This window comes from Opisthocomus hoazin, chromosome 8 (assembly GCF_030867145.1).
Source record: "Opisthocomus hoazin isolate bOpiHoa1 chromosome 8, bOpiHoa1.hap1, whole genome shotgun sequence".
Lineage (NCBI taxonomy): Eukaryota > Metazoa > Chordata > Aves > Opisthocomiformes > Opisthocomidae > Opisthocomus > Opisthocomus hoazin.
Genome location: NC_134421.1, coordinates 49,179,264 through 49,198,413, shown reverse-complemented (window position 1 = coordinate 49,198,413; position 19,150 = coordinate 49,179,264). Strand labels below are relative to the sequence as shown.

At 37.9% G+C, this 19,150-nt stretch overlaps 1 protein-coding gene across 3 annotated transcripts in view; it reads left to right on the top strand.

The window, feature by feature from the left end:
- Window positions 1–17,749, top strand: part of WASL (WASP like actin nucleation promoting factor) — a 51,422-nt gene extending 33,673 nt beyond the window's left edge. For 2 of the 3 annotated variants that reach the window (XM_075428359.1, XM_075428361.1), the window contains exons 5-12: window positions 377–400; window positions 5,328–5,496; window positions 8,669–8,711; window positions 9,109–9,262; window positions 10,092–10,109; window positions 12,410–12,927; window positions 14,030–14,138; window positions 15,549–17,749. In XM_075428359.1, the coding sequence (XP_075284474.1) occupies window positions 377–400; window positions 5,328–5,496; window positions 8,669–8,711; window positions 9,109–9,262; window positions 10,092–10,109; window positions 12,410–12,927; window positions 14,030–14,138; window positions 15,549–15,610 (1,097 nt within the window). In that variant the 3' untranslated portion in view covers window positions 15,611–17,749. The remainder of the gene's footprint in view (window positions 1–376; window positions 401–5,327; window positions 5,497–8,668; window positions 8,712–9,108; window positions 9,263–10,091; window positions 10,110–12,409; window positions 12,928–14,029; window positions 14,139–15,548) is intronic. The other variant, XM_075428360.1, reaches the window with a different exon arrangement.
- Window positions 17,750–19,150: the final 1,401 nt, after the last annotated feature.

Here is a 19,150-nt window from a genome sequence, read left to right as displayed (position 1 = left end):
AGGAAGAGTCTCATTCAGTGGAAACCAGAAAGTATAACGCTTCAAAAATCTTGCTGTGATACGTTGTACCAAAACAGCTGCTTTTTTTAATATTTTGCCTTACTTTTGGTTTCAGACATTTGGACTCCACTCAATAGCCATTTCCTTATGCTCCTACTCAGTTTGCTCACTTGAAATCGGTGCTTATTACCCAAGATTGGGTTTTTATTGTTCTTTAGTGCTTTATTTCAACTCCACAAGTAGACTTTAAGGATATTAATAGATCCTTATTTTATGAGTTCAGGGTCGTTGAAAGCTTCACTAGAAACTAAAATTTAGAATGATTTTTTTCCTGTGATATCTGTGAATAAATAGCTCTTTTTTTCTTTTTCAACAGAAAAAAGACGAGACCCACCAAATGGTAAGCTTTTTTGCATGAATCACTGCATTTTATTTTTTCCTACTACTGTCATGTACTGTTTATGTATAGCTTTGTTTTGGACTTGTTCAGAATAGTTGTGTGGTGGTAAAAGCAGTAAACTCATATTCTAGAGGCTAGTATATTTGTTTTGTTTCTGATTTTTGGTATTTGTTTAGTTGTAGCTTGAAAGATTTGTGGCTTAGCTGGCATTTGTAAAGAATGTTTCTGGAGAAGCATGTTTTGTTGCAAATAGAACAGAGGCCCTTCAGCTTAAACTGAGAAGAAAACTTTGTACCTTGCATTTGCTGCTTGGTCTTCAGAATATGCATATATAGGATGACTACACAGAAATGAACGCTGAAATTATAAGTTACCCTCTTTGAAGGCAGATGTCACGATATTGGATTTCATAAAATGCCCATAAAATTTCAATTTCACTGTGTCCAACTAACCATGTGACATAGCTTTTTGGTCATATGTCATATGTTTGTCCATATTAAATTTTTTTTACATGAAGGATTATTTGAATCTATTTGCCTCTTAGGAGTGCGTCTCACTGGCATTAAGATACAGGTTCTTTAGGAGATCCTCTCATTAAATTGAAGGAGTCAAAACTATGTATCAGTTTGATCCAAATCTTTTTTTACCATCTATTCTAAAAGCAAGTGAAAAATGCAGATCAATGATAATTCAGCCTTGGAGTCTATGTAGTTCTGAATTCACACTGAAGTTAAAAAGTGAATTCTCCTGTGATACTTCTGTTGGTGATCTAGATCATAGGTCATATCACTGTATCTGTTAGCTTGCTGCTTGAGCAAGGGTATAGTCAACTGGTCGACTGAGGTCCCCTTACGGCATGAGGAGATAGTCTGAAATTTGTACTGAAACATCCACGCATCTCGGTAGGTCATCAAAATGTAGGTAATCCTTAACTAATCCTGAATTATGGAAACTACTGATATCTTTTGTATCCTGAAAAAACCCCACCGCCACCACCATGTGGAATGCTGCTCAAAAAAATCACTCTTTTTTTTGTAAACGTGAAGTTTTGAGGAAGTTCAAACAATCAGCAGTTTAGACAGGGCACTTTTAGTATCAATTCCTTCAATGGGACTAGGTTGTTTAGTTTTGAAACAATCGTAGTAATACCATCCATGACTATTACCAGCCTTTCTGAGCTTTCAGCAGGTTTTAACTGTTCTGCCTTTTGAGTGACATTTGCTCCTGTAAACTCTGCATCCCTGACAACATTGGTGACTGTGTAGTGCCACCTACTACAAGGAATTTAGCCTTTATCTGTGCTGTGGATGTTACCAACAGTAACACAAGCGATTTGTTTGTCTAGTGTGCTGTCTGTGATTAAAATAAGATTTAAGAAAACTAAGCCTGTAAAAACTTTTGTGCTTAAAATAGTCTCCATAACTCATCCTGTAAGACCTCAGGCAACATTGTTTTTTTTTTTATTTTTGAGAAAAATACTCTCATACTAAACTTGCACTCGTTGGTCCTATGCCCTTATCCTGAATATTATGTGGAAGACATAAGTTTATACCCAGTGTTTTAGGTTTATACTCACTAGTCAAAGCTCTGAGCATCTATGGTTTTTAGTGAACTCTTTCCCTGGGACATCCACGTACTCTTTCACAACGTGTCCATTTTCCTTTTCTGATTCCGTCGAATTCTGTAATGCCTGGCTTCTCTGTTGGCAAAGGGTTAAGTGTGGTCATGCCCTCCGTAGTCACAGGTGAGACCTGGTCTGGGTATGGGTTATAGCCTCAGGTGGTTGTATTCTATAGAGACTCTGCATTTCAGTGTTTGGAATTCAGACTACAGCAGATATATACTATCAGCATGTAACTGGGGAAAAAACCCAAACCTGTGGATGATCAGCTAATTTTTGTTCTACTCTCCATATGAAGGCAGATTCTATCATGGGGGAAAAATAAGGAGCACCTGCTTTTTCATGCTGGGTATCAATGCATAACTACCTTTGAAACTGAAAAACAGGAACAGTCACATTTCTGTACTCACGTGATCCATGCTTGAAATACTGTGAGGAATTTTGTCTTGGGCTTGTTTGGGATTTTCTGCATATGTTGAAGCAGCATGGAAGAAGCACTTTTTTTGTATGACGTTTTCAATGGTACGGATTTAACTTTTTTTTTAAAGAATTGCAGGATTAAAATCAAATTGGCATTAACAGTTATGTAAAATGTATTAGTCTGTAATTTCCTGGGATTTATGTTCTACTCATTTGTAATAGCTAGGTCTCTGTGCAAATGAAGAACAGTTACCATGGTTGAACTGACCTCTTAGTGGAGTTCTGGATGAAAGAATTATTTCTCAGAGAATTAGATTTTGAGGGAATCTTTTAAGAACCATGTGGCAGAATTTTGTTTCAGATGTTAACGAGAACAGTTTGTGTTTATTGTAGGGCTGTCTGCAGTCTGGGACAGATGCATAGAGAGGTTCTAAATAAAATACAAATAATTTCATAGAATTAACATTTCAAAATGTTCTGTACTACATTTTCTGGAACTCCTTCTGAAGATGTGACAGATATTGATAACAGTGGATGCTTAAGACCGCTGTACTGTCAGGTACTTCCTAAAGATGAGCTCTATATGCCTCTCTCATCTTCATTTATTGAACTGTGTGCATCCGATGGGGAAGGTGCATGTCTTATGATGGGAAAAATTTTACTGGATATAAATATGGCAGTTCTGGAAGAGTACAATTCTTTCCAAGGTTCCTTTATCCCTCGTGGATATCTAAGGTGTAAACCTGACGGTAAGAAAAATTTTCATCTTTGAGACTTAGCTATGAGCTCTGGTATGAATATTATTATATCAAGAAATTAGTGTCAGGCTGTCAGTCCTTAATTTCAGCTCAGCTGAATAAAATTTCAATTTGCAAGTGGCTACTGCTTTAAACGGTTAAACCCATATGTGGTTACTTAGGATTTTACATGCAGAAAGGTGTAATTTCAAAGACTGCTAGGAATTGTGAGAAGAATATCAAGAACTTCAAAGAAGCGCTAAGGTACATATTTCTTTTTGAACCTGAGTATAGCTTTGGAAACTACAAATATCACTGTAATGGTGAGAAGAATATAATAAGTGATTGAAGTGAAAATGAACTCTTAGAGTATTTTGGGATTTGTTTTTGAAATTAATGAAATTAAGACTGTTACTTTCAATTAATCCTGAAGATTTACTTAACTCCTCTTGTTAAATTTTGGGTTCATAGTATTTGGCAATTAGTGAATTAATGCTAACTTCAAATGTAGCTTTAACAGTGGAAACTGTTTTGCTTCCTTGCACATGGTCAGTTTGTTTTTTGGTATTCTCAAAAGGGCAGCTGTCTAGATCATAACGTTTCTAGATCTAAGCATTTCTGCCTAGCAGCAGACACTTTAGAAATTCTTCCTGCAGTTTCAATGCAGTTTTAAATCTTGTCCTGTAAGACTGCTACAGGAACACAGGAGTTGTCACATGCTTTTAGGTTAGTTTTGTCTAGCCCGGTGTCATGTTTCTGTTCTTGTTTCTTGTTCTGGCCAATACTAGGTGTTTCCTGCTGAGGTGTTAACCTGCAAGTCAGCTAAGTTATCTATTGTATTGTCTCCTTCTCCTTTCTGATGTGGACTGTGGACTGTGAAACCTAAGTCTTGTTGGTCCTTTCAGAATGCTTAGAAGAACTTTGAATTATCCATACAAAATGCAGTTACGAAAAAATAATGTCACAATAAGGTTCAGATTTATCAAAGTCTAAATAGACATTTTTATCATCTGCCTAGTAAGACTGGATGCAATAAACAATTGGTTTTCTAACCATTGGTAGTAACTCAGCAGAGTGGAAGGTGCTTGTCAAACTATTTCTGGTCAAACTGATCTTAAATTGACTGGTCAGTTCCAGTTTCGGAAGAATGAAACTACTTAATCCTTTTGACAGGTTTCTTTAAAAATACATGTGAGTGTGTGTATATATATATATATGAAAAATGCATAAACTGCCTCTTAGTATTTAAATACTACTATCACTTATGTCAAGGGTTATCTTCTGTTGAAACTAAAAAATAAAGTGGAAAATATGCTAGGTACATTTGTTTGCTAGTATTACACAAGCAATGTAATAGTAAAATGCTGGAATTGGCAGGACTATAATTCAGATGCATTTTCAATAATGAGAGTAGTAATTCAGAATTGTTTATAATGAAGAACAAGGTTTGAGAATGTAATTCGTAATTGGAGTGTTTAATTTCTATTTCTGGTGCTGTTTTCACTGTCACTGCTCTTCAAGCTTTGTTTCATATCTGGGACTTGACTTTGCAAACCTGTGAAAGAGGAAGAAATAAGAAATCCTGAATACTTCCATAGATACTGTCATATATTTGAAGACAGTAGTGTGTCCAGAGCAGCCTTCCAAAGTTCTTGTGATATTCTAGTTCTGTGCGTGATGGGCAGGGAAAGTATTGCCGCTTGAGGCTTACCAAGCAAAGGTTCCCTCTTCTTTAAGATCGGTTAACGGTGCTGCCAAGGTAATGGCGTGGTGGAGGTTACTGGTTACGGCACTCTCTTCTTTAATCTTGTCTAAGATTGTAGCTATGCTGTATCTTAATTTCTCTTTCCATGTGTTCTGTGCACATGAAAGCTCTTTGGTATAGAATTGCTTTCTTTGCCAAATTTGCAAAAATCAAATTCCAGTTTAGAAAATTTTTCTGCCATGGCTCTGCTCTAGCAACATGATTTGTTTGGGTTTGTGGGTTTTTTTTTTTGTCTCCAGCAAATAACTTAGTTTATGTTGCTGACATCCAGAACCCAGTCAGATGCATGTGGCATGTAGAACTGTGGCTTCGGTACAAGTGTTTTTCCTTAAACATAGCTTTATTGAGACACAACAGTAAAAATCCTGTACTTCATCTTCACAGGCCCGAATCTACCGATGGCAACTGTTGATATCAAAAACCCAGAAATTACAACTAACAGATTTTATACTCCACAAGTCAACAATATTTCATACACCAAAGATAAGAAGAAAGGAAAAACTAAAAAGAGAAGATTGACAAAAGCAGATATTGGAACGCCATCTAATTTCCAGTAAGGACTTTTCTGAATTTGGGTTTTGGTTTTGATGGTGGTGGTGTTTGTTTTGGGGTTGGGTTCATTTGGGGGGGGCAGGGTGTCACTTGCAAATGCTCAAGACAAATGTGTGACTGCTCTGTGTAACATGAACTACAGTGGATGCTAGCTGGAATGCTGCAGGGTTTAAAAGCAACTTAGTTTATACACAGGTGAGGAGTTTACTGCAACTGTAAACAAAAAAAAAAAGTGACTTACTGTCCTAAAATGGTTCAGAAAACAATGTAGTTGCATAAAAATGTCTTACTGAAGTGGCCAGCTCAGTGCAGATGTATATGTGTATATGTAGCCTCAATGGTCAACTTTTTAACACTGTTATTCTTGCAGCTGTGCTTTGTCACACAGAATATACACAGGTGGGTCCTGACTTGTCATAAAATATGGCAGTGTCATTTCTGCTGTTATCTCTGACTTTCTGTTTACAAACTTACTTATTCTGATATATGGGCTAATACCCGTCTCTTGCAATGAAAGTATGGCGTGCATGTATACAGCTCTGGGGAACGGGTTGTTTTTTTCTACTATTGTTTCTTATGTATCTTCAATCTTTTAGAATAGTTATGATGTATCATTTTAAGCTTCACTTTCATGAAACTTGGGTTTGGTCAGTTTACTGAATTAATTACTGTTTTCCTGAACTGGAATTTGGTATTTCAATCTTCTTCCTTTTCAAATAAGCGTACTTTATTTGCTAAAGGAACAGGAATTTAAAGAGCTTGAGTAAATGTAGTGAAGTGGGACAAGGGGCAATGGGCACAAACTGAGGCACAGGAAGTTCTGTCTGAACATGAGGAAGAACTTCTTCCCTCTGAGGGTGACGGAGCACTGGAACAGGCTGCCCAGGGAGGTTGTGGAGTCTCCTTCTCTGGAGATATTCAAGACCCGCCTGGACAAGGTCCTGTGCAGCCTGCTGTAGGTGACCCTGCTTCGGCAGGAGGGTTGGACTAGATGACCCACAGAGGTCCCTTCCAACCCCTACTATTCTGTAATTCTGTGAAGTGCTGTATCTATTAATGTCACATAAACTGAAAAATGCAGAAAAGAAGGAAAGGTGAAAGAAAGAAAACTGAAATAGTATTTGGTAGCTGGTCACTGTTGTAGCTCTACTGATGCAGACTTCAGCATATGTGGACAAAACTGCAAATAATGATTTGCATTAGCATGTCTTACCTCTGATCAGAATTTGTGGAAGGGGTTGTGCAGCAGTGCAGATATAAAACAAATTTTAGACTTTGTTTATAATGTCTGTCGGGTTCTGACCGCTGCAAAACATTATGTGCACTCATAAAATATTAAAGGAGACCTAAAGAAGCTGAGAATAAGATGATAAAATATTTAATAAAGTTCAAACAGAAGATATGTTCTTGTATCCTTAAATATAACATTAAATTGTAAGCGGTGAACCTTTGTGAAAGAAGATTGAAAGTCTGTTTTGTTCAGCTTAAGGTCTAGTTAAGTTTCCTGTAGAGTGCAGCTAAGCGTCGCCCTGCTATATAAGACACTTTCATTACAGGTTTTGTACAAACATATGGGAATGGGTGTTTGGTACTGTAAGGCAAATATGCCAGTAGGATAACTTTTGTGTAACTTCAGCTGTGATACTGGTGAAGACCAACACTTCGTTTATGTCAGGTCAAAGTTGTAATCTGTAGATACAATTTTAAAATGCCTTCTGTTAATTAATATAACTTCTTGCTGTATGCATTCTTTCAAATAACATAAGAGTTGCAGTTACCTGGTAAGTGCACATTTTCATTGAAAAGACCTCTGAAAACAATGTGTTACAGTCAATGTGTACAAGTAACTTATTTTACTCTAAAGGATGAAAAACAGAACATATAAACTTTAATATCAATTAACTACACTAAGCTCCAAATTGTTTGCTCACACCCTCTTAAAGGGCATCATGAATTGCACAGATATGCAGAGATAAATGGGTAAGATTGTATTTGCTGGTAAATTTCTGTCAACTTCCATAGCCATGACAATTGGATATGAGACTGTGTATTAGGAAATGTGTGTCTAATTTATGCGAAACAAGCTGTTGCTTAACTTCCAGAATTCTGTAATGAATAAATTATCCGATATTTTGGTAGTGCAAGGTATTTAAATATTTAGGCAAAATGAGGGCTACCCTTTTTTGCCTTTTGTGTCGCATGATGTCATTTTTAAACTAGAATTTTTACTTCTTGCCCCTCAAACTAAGTAGTTAGTTAATTATAGTTACACCAAAACCAAAAGTGATCGTTGAGCTTCAGGAATCTCATTAAGAAAGCTTGTGCTGTTGGTGGTACTAACAGACCCAAGCAAGAATACAAGGTCTGTTGTGCTAGGCACTGTAGAAGGACAGCGAAACAGTCCTTGTAATTTGGCAAGCTGAGTCTAGGCTGTGTTGGTTACTAACAGCTCACCTGGTATTTTTAAAACCCTGAGTTGAACTTCCTTTCTAGAACTGGCCATTGGCAAAAAGAACCCCAAGGATTGGAGTTCTGGTAATGGTTCTGTCTTCTGTAGCCCACAGCAGAAGCATGAAGTAGTGTGGAGGGGCACAAACTCTTCTGCATTTTTTATGATTGTGCCATCACATAAGATAATAGTTTAGTAGCCACATGAAATGGCTACTAGAAGCCTAGGAAGATGGCACCTGAAGGGTCCTGACTTTTCTGTGAGAGAAGGAAGTGAATGGGAGAAGGGTGATGAGAGAACAAACAGCGATAGTAGGGAGGAGGAGGAGGTTTTTCAGCTGCATGATGCTCAAGACCTTGGCAGTAGCTTGAAGTCCAGTTACTATATAAAGGCCAGACTCATCCCTTGATCTCTGTGCAGTCCTTCCATCACCATCCATCTGCACCACAGGGTGGCACGGAGCCTTCATGTTTTGCCACAGACCATAACCTAAGGGGGGAAAGTAACTTCTTCACTTGGTCTTTTTGACACAAGACAAAACGTGGGAGTAAAGGAAGTTGTCCTATTCAATTCTCAAGTGGGGCAATGAGAAGTAAGAATTGCTTAGTGTCTTATAAGCCTGGAGGTAGAAGCTGGTAGTAATCTCTAGTTATCTTGGTGTCCTGTTACTTTAGTTATCAAGGTCCTTTTTATGCTGATTAAATGGAATTTTCTGCTTTTTTAGACACATTGGACATGTTGGTTGGGATCCAAACACAGGTTTTGATGTAAGTAATAAGTTGTTCAAGACACTGAATAATTAAAAGCTTTAGAGGCTTTTTAATGTAAGTTGTGAAGACTGTCGTTAAGTAAACCTAACTGTACATCAAAGTAGTTATAAATTGTGATTTCATAATATGATTCAAACACAGACAGATGTCGGGGTAGAAGGAAATAGGAGAGATGCAGGATTGAGGGGAAAACAAGCAAAACTTAAGTTTTTGTGCAAGGTGGTTACCTCTCCTAAAATAGTCTTTGCTGACTGAAAAGTCAACCCAGAGACATGTCCATGACTTTGCTGTTCCTATTAACTACATGGTTTGTGGGTTTTTTTCCCAATACAAATGATATTTTAGAAAATTCTTCTAGTTCAAGCTACTTAAAACTAATCTGTCTGACTTGCAGGTGAACAACTTAGACCCAGAACTGAAAAACCTGTTTGATCTGTGTGGAATTTCAGAGGCTCAATTAAAAGACAAAGAAACTTCAAAGGTCATATATGATTTCATTGAAAAAACAGGAGGTGTGGAAGCCGTTAAAAACGAGCTGCGCAGACAAGGTGCGATTCCTTTTATTTCCATGTAAAAATTAGCAGGGCGTTTTTTGCCTTGAGGATGAGAGTAGAAGCTGTTGATCATGAGCCATTTCTGATTCTCATCTCTGGACTTCACATCACCGCAGTTGCATCGGATTTCATAATGTTTCTGTATAACATACACTATGTAAAAATGTTCGTGCATGACCTAGGAGAGTTCCCTAACGAATAAGGATCTTATCTATGTCAGTTAAGTAATTTCCAGTAACACTTAGTCTGACTGTAAAGTTAGGCAGTATATTCCAGATAGATTGGGGTTTTTTTTCAGACTGTGTAATTTGCATATTTATATTTTAATCTCAATCTTACAAATAAATTAAAATTTTAGAAGCAGTATTGCTGTTGTCAGAGTAACAGCAAGTGTCTGACAGGTGTATGTGTGGTGCCCATTTACCCTTGCAGCACTGTGTAATGAACCTTCCAACAGCTAGAGGCCTGCAAATTTTGCTGGAATATTTTAAAAAAGAAAAAAAAGCTTTTTTTCTTATTTAATGTAAAAAGTACTTGTTTTGAGCAGGCTACTGCTACAAGAAAATTGTCAGATAAGCCATTTCCTGTGTAACCTTTAAATGTAATCTCAGCTGATGCACTATCTAGTGGAACATAGCAGGTCGGTCTGAAAACTACACTGCAAATGTCAAACTTTCAGAAATTTGCGTAGAACGTTTCTCAAGAGAAATACGATGTTAAATGCCACTGAAATTATAGCAGTTTGAAAATTGTGAATAAATTTTTTGAGTGACTGAAGAGATACAGATTCAAGGTACAATGACTTGTTACATTTATTCCTTAGGTCCCCCACGGTGGAGCGGTATGTGTTTGAGCTGGCATCTAAGCATATGCTTCAAAGTACTCATGCTGCTGTGTGATTTTTTTTTTCCTAGATGAGAAACCTTAGTCTACATCTGTTTGACTGCAGTACTAAAACTTATAGTCAAACTTCTTAGTTAAATTGCAAGCAAAACTTCAGTTATGATTTTTTTTCTCAGTAAGAAATCTGTCCATTTCTATATATAATCTTAATTCTGTTTAAATGTTTACAGTTATTGATCCCAGACTACTGACCATAAAATTGGATTGAGAAGATTTGCCTTAGAGTCTTACGACTAGCTTAAAATATTTTAAAAATGCCTATTTTTCTATTATGTATGTGTTAACTTCATTACAGCCACTTGCATGTACGCAATTGAAATTAAAGCTGCCTCATCTTTAACATGCATGATAATAATCTACCTCTGTGGTTTTTGATAGAGGTAGATAAAATTTTCCAGTATTTCAGTGGGTTTATCCGCAATTATGTTACTTGGTGTGTAGGCTTGACTGCTGTTTGAAGTGTTCTTTCTCAACTGAAACACATTTTTCTGTATTTTATTGCAAGAATTTCTGTGCTTATGTATTCATCCTGCTAGGCTGTTGACTAGAGAGCTGCAGACATGTTGTTCTGCTCAGGTAGAAGTTACTTTCTTGTTTTTCTTGCCCTTTCGCTAGTTTTAGTATTGTTGTGGTTTGGGTTTTTTAGTAACAATACCACAAATAGAGGATTTTACATACTTTTTTTTTTAATAGCCATGTTCAGGTTAATGTGCATTTGTAAAAAACTAAATTATTTCCTTGCTTTGCCTCTGCCATCTGTTTGGGGGGAAGGGAGAGAGGACCAGGTAATGCTGCTCCCTCCTTGCTGCTTCTCCCCTGTTTCACTCCAGCTGAGTGCAGACAAGCCTTATAAACTGAACTCTATTTCCACAGACTGGATGTGGCATATCTCTCTGTATACGATGCAAATAAAACCTTTCCCCAAAGAAAAACTTAAGCCTTCCGTTCAAAATCTACATACACTACAGATTCTGGAGCATGACCATGTTACCTGTCTTTTCAGTAATACAGAAAAACTGTCTGTAGTGCTTGCTGAGTAAGTTATATTTGAAAATACTGGCTTATAGTGGCCAAGAAGGAAACTATGGTCCTGTCAGCCAAAAAGTGGTGGGATTTTTTTTTTTTTTTTGATCAAGAATGTTGGTAGTATGTCTGCAAAATGTATAAAGTTTGAGATGAGATTCTCCCCACATTCTTTTGAAGGGATGGGAAAAAACAGCAGTTTGTGGAACTCTAGGAATATAACATGTAATTTTAGGAGGGGTCTGTCTCTCTAAAATGAGCAGGGAAGGAGGCACTGAGGCACCAGTGTCTCCTACTTCGTCAAAATCCCTTTTTTAGGGATGTCCCCTCTCTATCCCAGTGCAGACAGCTTGCTTTCTCAGCATGTGACAAGCAGGAGGTATTGGAAGATGTAAAGAAGTATCTTCTTGATTGTAATACATTTTTCATTATCAAAGCATGGGAAATCAAATGTGAATTTTCTTAGTTGTATGATAGTCCCTGGATTATTAAGTAGTTACGTGCAATAACCACACAATCGAAAGTACCTTCAGCCATTAGATGCTTAATGGAAGAGGAAATGAAATGGTGTTATTGAAAATGCCATTAGCAGAGAAAGTACATTTCAAGGCCACTTCACGTAGAAATGATCCTGTGAGTGGAGTTTAGCCCTGAAGTTGTTTCCTTTCTGTGGTCCCTCCCATAAAGATACTGCTGGAACTAATTTTCAGGGAAAGAGACTTAAGAGTCAGTTTATGCTGCATCGGAATGCATTAGTAGGTTTTTTGTTACTAGAAGATGATGCTTCAAAAATATTTGGCTCTGTAATTACCTAATAAAATACTGGATAGATTATAAAGTGGAAGTTCTGTATTTCCCTTCAAGTGTATTTTCCAAAACCTGTTTCTCTTGCCTTCTGTCCTAGCTCGACAATTTTTAGAGGATTCTTTTGAAATTTTTCTGCATTATGTCATGACACATTGGAACGCTAACTTAAGATACACTTGGATTATGAAGATGGTTACTACCATAGCACCAAACCAAACTGAATGACCAAGCTTGTTTTGTGACTGATTAGTCTTTTGATGTATTGTATCCAGAACTGGTAAAATTTGCACAGGCACAGAGATCCTTGCAAAAGGCAAGGCAAAGCCTTTTTTTCTTTTTCTGCTAGTCTCTGAAAGACTTACGGGTATTGAATGGCATGTAATTGTAAATTGTTTTGTTCTGTTTCAGCTCCACCTCCACCACCACCGTGCAGAGGAGGACCCCCTCCACCACCACCTCCACATAGCCTGGGTCCTCCTCCTCCCCCTGCTAGGGGCCGAGGGGCACCACCTCCACCTCCTTCAAGAGCGCCCACAGCAGCACCTCCACCCCCACCTCCGTCTAGACCTGGTGCCTCGGTGCCCCCACCTCCTCCAAACAGGATGTATCCTCCACCACCACCAGTGCATTCATCATCTGCGCCATCAGGTCCTCCTCCACCACCACCACCACCACCGGCAAGTGGGTCATCTGTTCCTCCACCACCTCCTCCTCCTCCACCCCCTCCTGGTCCTCCTCCACCACCAGGCCTTCCTTCAGAGGTTGATCACCAGCTTCCAGTTCCTGTGGGAAACAAAGCAGCACTCCTGGATCAAATCAGAGAAGGAGCTCAGTTAAAGAAAGTAGAACAGAACAGTCGACCAGTGTCCTGCTCAGGAAGAGATGCACTGTTAGACCAGATACGACAGGGTATACAGCTGAAATCCGTGAGTAAAAGCTGTTTCTCATCTATGTCCCTTTGGGACTTGCAAATAGCTGCAGTACTGCAGTGTGAACAGTAACTTGTGGCTCTTTTTGGGACTGGATCATAACTTTTAGAGTTTTTGAAGTGGCACTTTAAGTGTCAGTACTGAGAAAATGCTTAGAATGGATATTTGATATAGGTGACTATTGGTGCATGAAATCATCCTTGTTTGAAACTCATTTTTCACTTCTACTGAAAAGCTTTAAGCATAAACCCTACAATGATAGTACCACAGTATTGTGGCTGTAAAGAACTTTTGCAAGAACTATGAAAGATTGCTGGTCTCTTGAGGGCTTCAGTAAAATCGTCTAAACAACTGTGGGGGCTGAGTTCAGCAGTAATGGTAGTGGGAGGCAAAGACTACATCCCCTCTACCATCTTAAAATGGACCTGTGCTCTGCAAATGTTGAGGCTTGTGACAGGGTGGCTGCCTGTGTCTGGAGAAGTGCTGCCTGTGAGGGTGCCTCCGCTGTTCCTGCTGCTGCTCAGGCTATTATATTTTTTTTTTCTGAGGTCACTGAATATCTTCAAAATAATTTTGTCTGTAGGTACTTTTTTTTTTTGGCTACTGTTCTGCCCTTGAGGCATCTGATGTAAAAATTGTGAGGGAATGTTAATATTTATTTGCCATTACAGGTATGCAGTATCAAAGTCCGTTCCTTTCAGAAGGGATTATCAACCCAAAGCAGACCTGATTAATAAACAAGAAAAAATACGTTGCGTTATATGCCAAGGATAAAATAAATAACGATTGTGCAGCCACACTTGTCATGCTTGTACAACCATATTAAGAAGCTTTCCTTAAGCTGAGCACTCACTTCGTGGTAATCAGAGCTGAAATTTTTAATCTGGAATATGAACTAACTATAGTTGTGTTTTATGGCGAAAGAGAAAAGGTTGGGTATTTTATAAATAAAAACCTAGCTTGAGCTAAAGAAACAAACTGCAGTTTCACTCTTCCTTTGGCTGAAAAAAAACTCACTAATGTTACAAGGAAGTTTGTCTCAAAATGCACAGGTTCTGTCTTGCTAATTGCATCTTTCGAATGTATCCTTTTTTCCAAGGTATCTGATGGTCAGGAGAGTGCACCGCCTACACCTGCACCCACCTCAGGAATTGTGGGTGCATTAATGGAAGTTATGCAGAAAAGGAGCAAAGCCATTCATTCTTCAGGTGAGTCTGATGGAGTTCTTCTGACCTCATGGTGTCAGGTTTTCAATAGTTAACACTTCTATTCAGCATAAAATGTTGTTTGAAAATGGCATGGATTTTGGCATATACTCCAATACAGAATGCTCTAGGAAGACCCCTTGTGATGGGTTGAATGGTTACTTCGTTCTAGTTTGGATTACTGGTGTACGGTAGTTTGCAGTAATACAATCAAGGTTAATAACCTTATAAAGCTTGTTTTGGTTTGGGAGGTTTTTTTGTTGTTTTTACAACAGACTTATTTTTGTCCAATAGATATCTGATGAAATTCAGTATTTTGGAAGGAAGGTTTTTAATGCTTTCTGTTTCTAGATGCCAAAACTCTTGCAGAGATTCAGGAGCTTAAAACTGTGGCTTCCAGTGTGCTTTGGATGCCACCTGCTGGATAATAATCAGATAACCAGTGTTACTTGACTAGGCCTATGCTAGTACAGAGTCAGCTTTTCACACTTCAGTACTTGGAAAAAATCAGGCTGCAAGAGGATTTGCATTTCTCAGATACCAGCTTGTAAGAAATGCAGTTCAGTAGCTGTAGTGCAGTGATTTGGTTATATCTCCTCTGTTTAGTCTTTGATTCATTTTCCTTCCAGAGCTTGCCTTGATACCAAAACTGCACTTGCAGTCTGCAGACTGTTTGACTACGTGCAGTATAGTTCGTTGATTTGCTGCCCTGTGTAGTAGTCTCCAGTTTTGGAACTTTATATAAATTAAATACCAGAAGGGTGTTAAATACAGCATTTTCCTAAGGAAGGAAATGCTCTTGCCTAACACATAAGTATTTTAATTTTAACAGGCTACAACTTTTAAATTATGATACATACAAAAATAGTGGAAAGCTGAATAAAATTAACAAGAGTTGATGCTGAAGCTGATGTGCATTATACAGCTTATAACATTCCAGTAACTACAACAGACTTCAGCTCACAAAATTTTTTCTTTCTGCCTGTACAGTAAACAGAAATCCCATTATGTAGTAAACCTGGGGAAGCAGTTCTTACCTTTCAGAAATTAATCTGTCCTTAAACTTTAAAGCCCAATCTGCAAGAAGCTGGCCTCTCTCACATTTTCTAAGAACGAGTAATAAGTAGTAAGTGTTAAATGAGAACTTCTGATTCTTTTTCTCATAGCAGAAAACAAGATACGTTTTTCTTACCTGGCGAAAGGAGTGAGAAGGGAAACAGACTGAACTCTCAGCCAGTATCTATCTAAACTGAATGTCATGTCTAGCAGTCTTAAAACAGAGTATTACCAAATGCGTTGTCGTGACTGCCTTGAACTGATTGTTCTGTTCTCATGAAGTTTTGGGAGAAATCTATAACACGTTTGGAATGTTAATTTGGTGCATGCAAGTGACTTGTCTTTTTTGTCTTACAGATGAAGATGAGGATGAAGAAGATGAAGAAGACTTTGAGGATGATGACGAATGGGATGATTGATCATATATTATTATATATATATATTTTTTAAGGTGAATGATATACTAAACACTACTTTCTGTCTATGGATTCTGTAAAATTATCATGTAAATGTTCTACCAATTTGCTGTATATTTTTGTTGCCTTTTGCTTTTTTATTAATCTGTGCAATACCTCATTTAATCTGTAAAGGTTTGTCATAATCCTCTACAAAGCTACTCCCTGTTAATGTGTGCAAGTTTACACCTGGATGATCATGTACATGTGAATACTTTTCATTCCATCAATAAGGGAGTTTAAATGTAATATGTGAGACTGGCAAAAACCTTAATGTAATTTAGTTATAATGCAAGAAGGAAAACACTATTTTCATACCCTACTTTTTCTGTATCTAAATTTTCTTATTAAAACCTAGTATAGCACTATGTTCTATAAGTGATGCAGCTCTTAGTTTATTTAGCCCCTTCATTTCGAATGCAGTGCTACGTGAATGTTGAGGCTGGTTTATACTATAGCATGGTTTCAAAAACATTACAACGTTGCAGTTCAGATCTTAGCAGTATGCTTGACATAAACCAAAATCACTACAGAAATGCACAGCTAGTCGTGAGCATTACCTTGCCATAACTGTAGCAATACTGACTGCTATTGAACAGCGGCAGTAATTAAGTCCTTCAATTAGAGAACTCTCTATCTGAAGTTAAGCAGGGTGGCTTTACATGGTAATAGTGGTAGAGGCATCTTTGATGCAGACAGGTTCAGTCTTTTTTTGTTGGGTTTTTGTTTGTTTGTTTTCTTCCATTCCCAGCTCTTACTTTCTCAATGAAGAAGTGTATATTACTGGAGGTTGGCAATTGCTACAGTTTGATTTATTTTTAAAATCAATTTTATGTGGTTTTCAGGCTGAAGGGCTGCATTTAATGCTTGCTTCTATAATGTTTAGTTACTTTTTAAAATTTGTAGGACATTGGTGTACTAATAAAGTAAACGTAAGTGGTATTACATTGCAGTCTTTGTGTTATGGTACATAACAAATGCTGAAACACCAATCCTACATCCATAAAGTTGGAAAGCTATTAACTCAGAATATACGCTTTGAATAAGTACTGAACGTTATGGCAGTATTCTGTCTTCGTTTGTTGGCTTTAAGACCAAGGGTTGTGATGAAGATCAAGAACCCGATTCACAAGAATAGTGTTTGAATAAGCGGACGGAAAATGGGATTCTTATTTCACAGCTTGCACATTTATATAAGTTGTACTTTGTAGTGCAGTAAACATTGGCACATCTGCCTATTACAAAATACTAATCTATGCTATGTGGGTATTTAATATCTGCAGCATTAGTTACAGTACTTAATGTAATTTTCAGGTAGAAAATCTTTTTAAAAACCACATCATCTGACACGGAATGTTTACTTAAGTCAGTCATATTTGGAGCATAGTTAATGCATAGTGTCCTGGGTCTTTGACTGTAGTCAAGCGATGAAGCTAAATTTAAGTTGTCGGAATTGTATTGACTGAAACCCAGTGTTGACCTGATCTTGACAGGCTGGACCTGCATGATACGGCTTGGATTTCTAACCCAGTTATAACCTAGTCTTTAGCGAATTAATTTAGTCATATGAGAAGAAAGTTGCTGAAAAGTAGTGGGAGAGGTAAGGTTGTAGTTAAATTATTCAGAGGATGTTAACTTCCTTCCAGGAGTAATTTAAGCACATAACTTGAGGAAAAAGAATTTCCAAGTAGTCTCACTTTCTTGCAGTAACTTTCGCGTTGCCCTCTGCTGCTAGAAACACTTGCTGCTAGCTCTGCTGCTGTAATGGCTTGAGCATTGAATCAAGCGCAAGCGCAGCCTGGGGTAGCTAATGGCAGTGGAGTTAAGAACTTGTGTATAAGGAAAATACTTGTATGGCTTTCATATAACTTCTGGCACTGCTCCCTTACTTTCTGTGGCATATAGGGCATTTTAAAATTGCACAAATGAGGCCTAGAGATTTTCCTAACATGCTACTTACTAGATATGTTTAGCTGTCATGTTCCCAGAGTTGGAATTTCTGTAATATAGTTAATAATTAAGCATCACAGTTCATTAATCATACTTCTATTCCAGGTTTTGGGAGCTCTGAAGTTAACTTGTTGAATAAAACTTTGATTTGTAGATACTGGCCAAAGAAAGCTTCTGGGTTTTCTATTTCTTTTTCTTCATATAAAAAGTACACTCATGTTCTGTGGTGTCCAGGTTAATATTTACTTTAAAGTAGTATTTGTACATGATAAATTTCAGGCATAAAGACTGCAGTGGCAGTTAAGTTAGTCATAACTGCATGCTTCAGCACTCCGCCACTTGCACTATGAGCAGACAATAGCATTTCATGATACTGGTGCATTGTTGCTAAACATTGTAATGAAGGCCTCTTACGTATTCTGGTTAAATGACTGTCCAGATAGCCTTAGCAATTAACAAACTGGCATGAGGCTTTTGTATCTCAACACTCTGTGTGCATAGACAATATCAGCTAGCCACTTGTACGTATGAAATCCGTAAGAACTTCTCAATCATTCAGTTTTCCATTTACCAAACTGAAATTTTTAGTATGTGAATTTTTGAAATGTACAGTGAATAGGATGTTGCACTGGTGGCAATTCATCATGGAGCATAATAAAATTAATTTGACCCAAATAGCATAAAACTGTGTGGTTTTTAAGTGCTAATTGTGGCACGGCTTTTAAAATAGATCTGCATATTGATTACACGCTTTAGAAATTACTCTGGTCTCCTAGCCAAGTCCACAAAGCAGTAAATAGCCACTGTCAAATTGCAGTAGTTTTCACGTCTCTGGAAAGTTGGAGTGTGCTCGTGAATAAACACAATGAGTAAGAATGTGACACCCTGTCCTCCTGGCAGACCTCGCGGCTGCTCGGCGGCGTCTGTGCAACGGCGGCTGCTGCTGCGGGCAAGTGCAATAATCCAGCAGCAGTTCAAGGTCAAACAAACAGGCTTCGTTCATAAACACTCTAGGAGGAGCACTACGTAGTTAACTCGTGTCAACGAACGCTCAAATTTACGAGGTTTTCACAGATGTGGATCTGTGTCTTGCATGTCTTAATGGTTGAGCTCAGGGTGCTTCAGAAGTCTGCTTTCCTCCTCTAAAGCAGCTGAGGAGTCCAGCATTCCAAATTTTTATCTGGTGTACGCTTTCCTTTGAAGTTTAGTACTTAGGTGTTTTTAGGCCTTGAGTGCAAGGCAAAGTTGGCATTGTTACTTACAGGGTGTGCTGAGGTACATAATTATTTCCTCTCAGCTTAGGAAACAGAAGCTTAAAACGGGCTTTTGAAAAGAGGCTTTTCTTTCCATTTTTTTGTTTGGCAAAGGTTACTTTCCCAAGCAAGACATATGTAAAGAGGAAGGAGAGATCCTTTTGGTTTTGTTACCAATCCGTTGCAACAGCCTTTATCTAATCATTAGAGGAATTCCTGGTCTAATTAAAGTTCCTGAAGCTTAAGTACACTGATAAGCAGGTTTATTTATAGAGAAGGGAAAATTGTTTGGGGAAGCTTA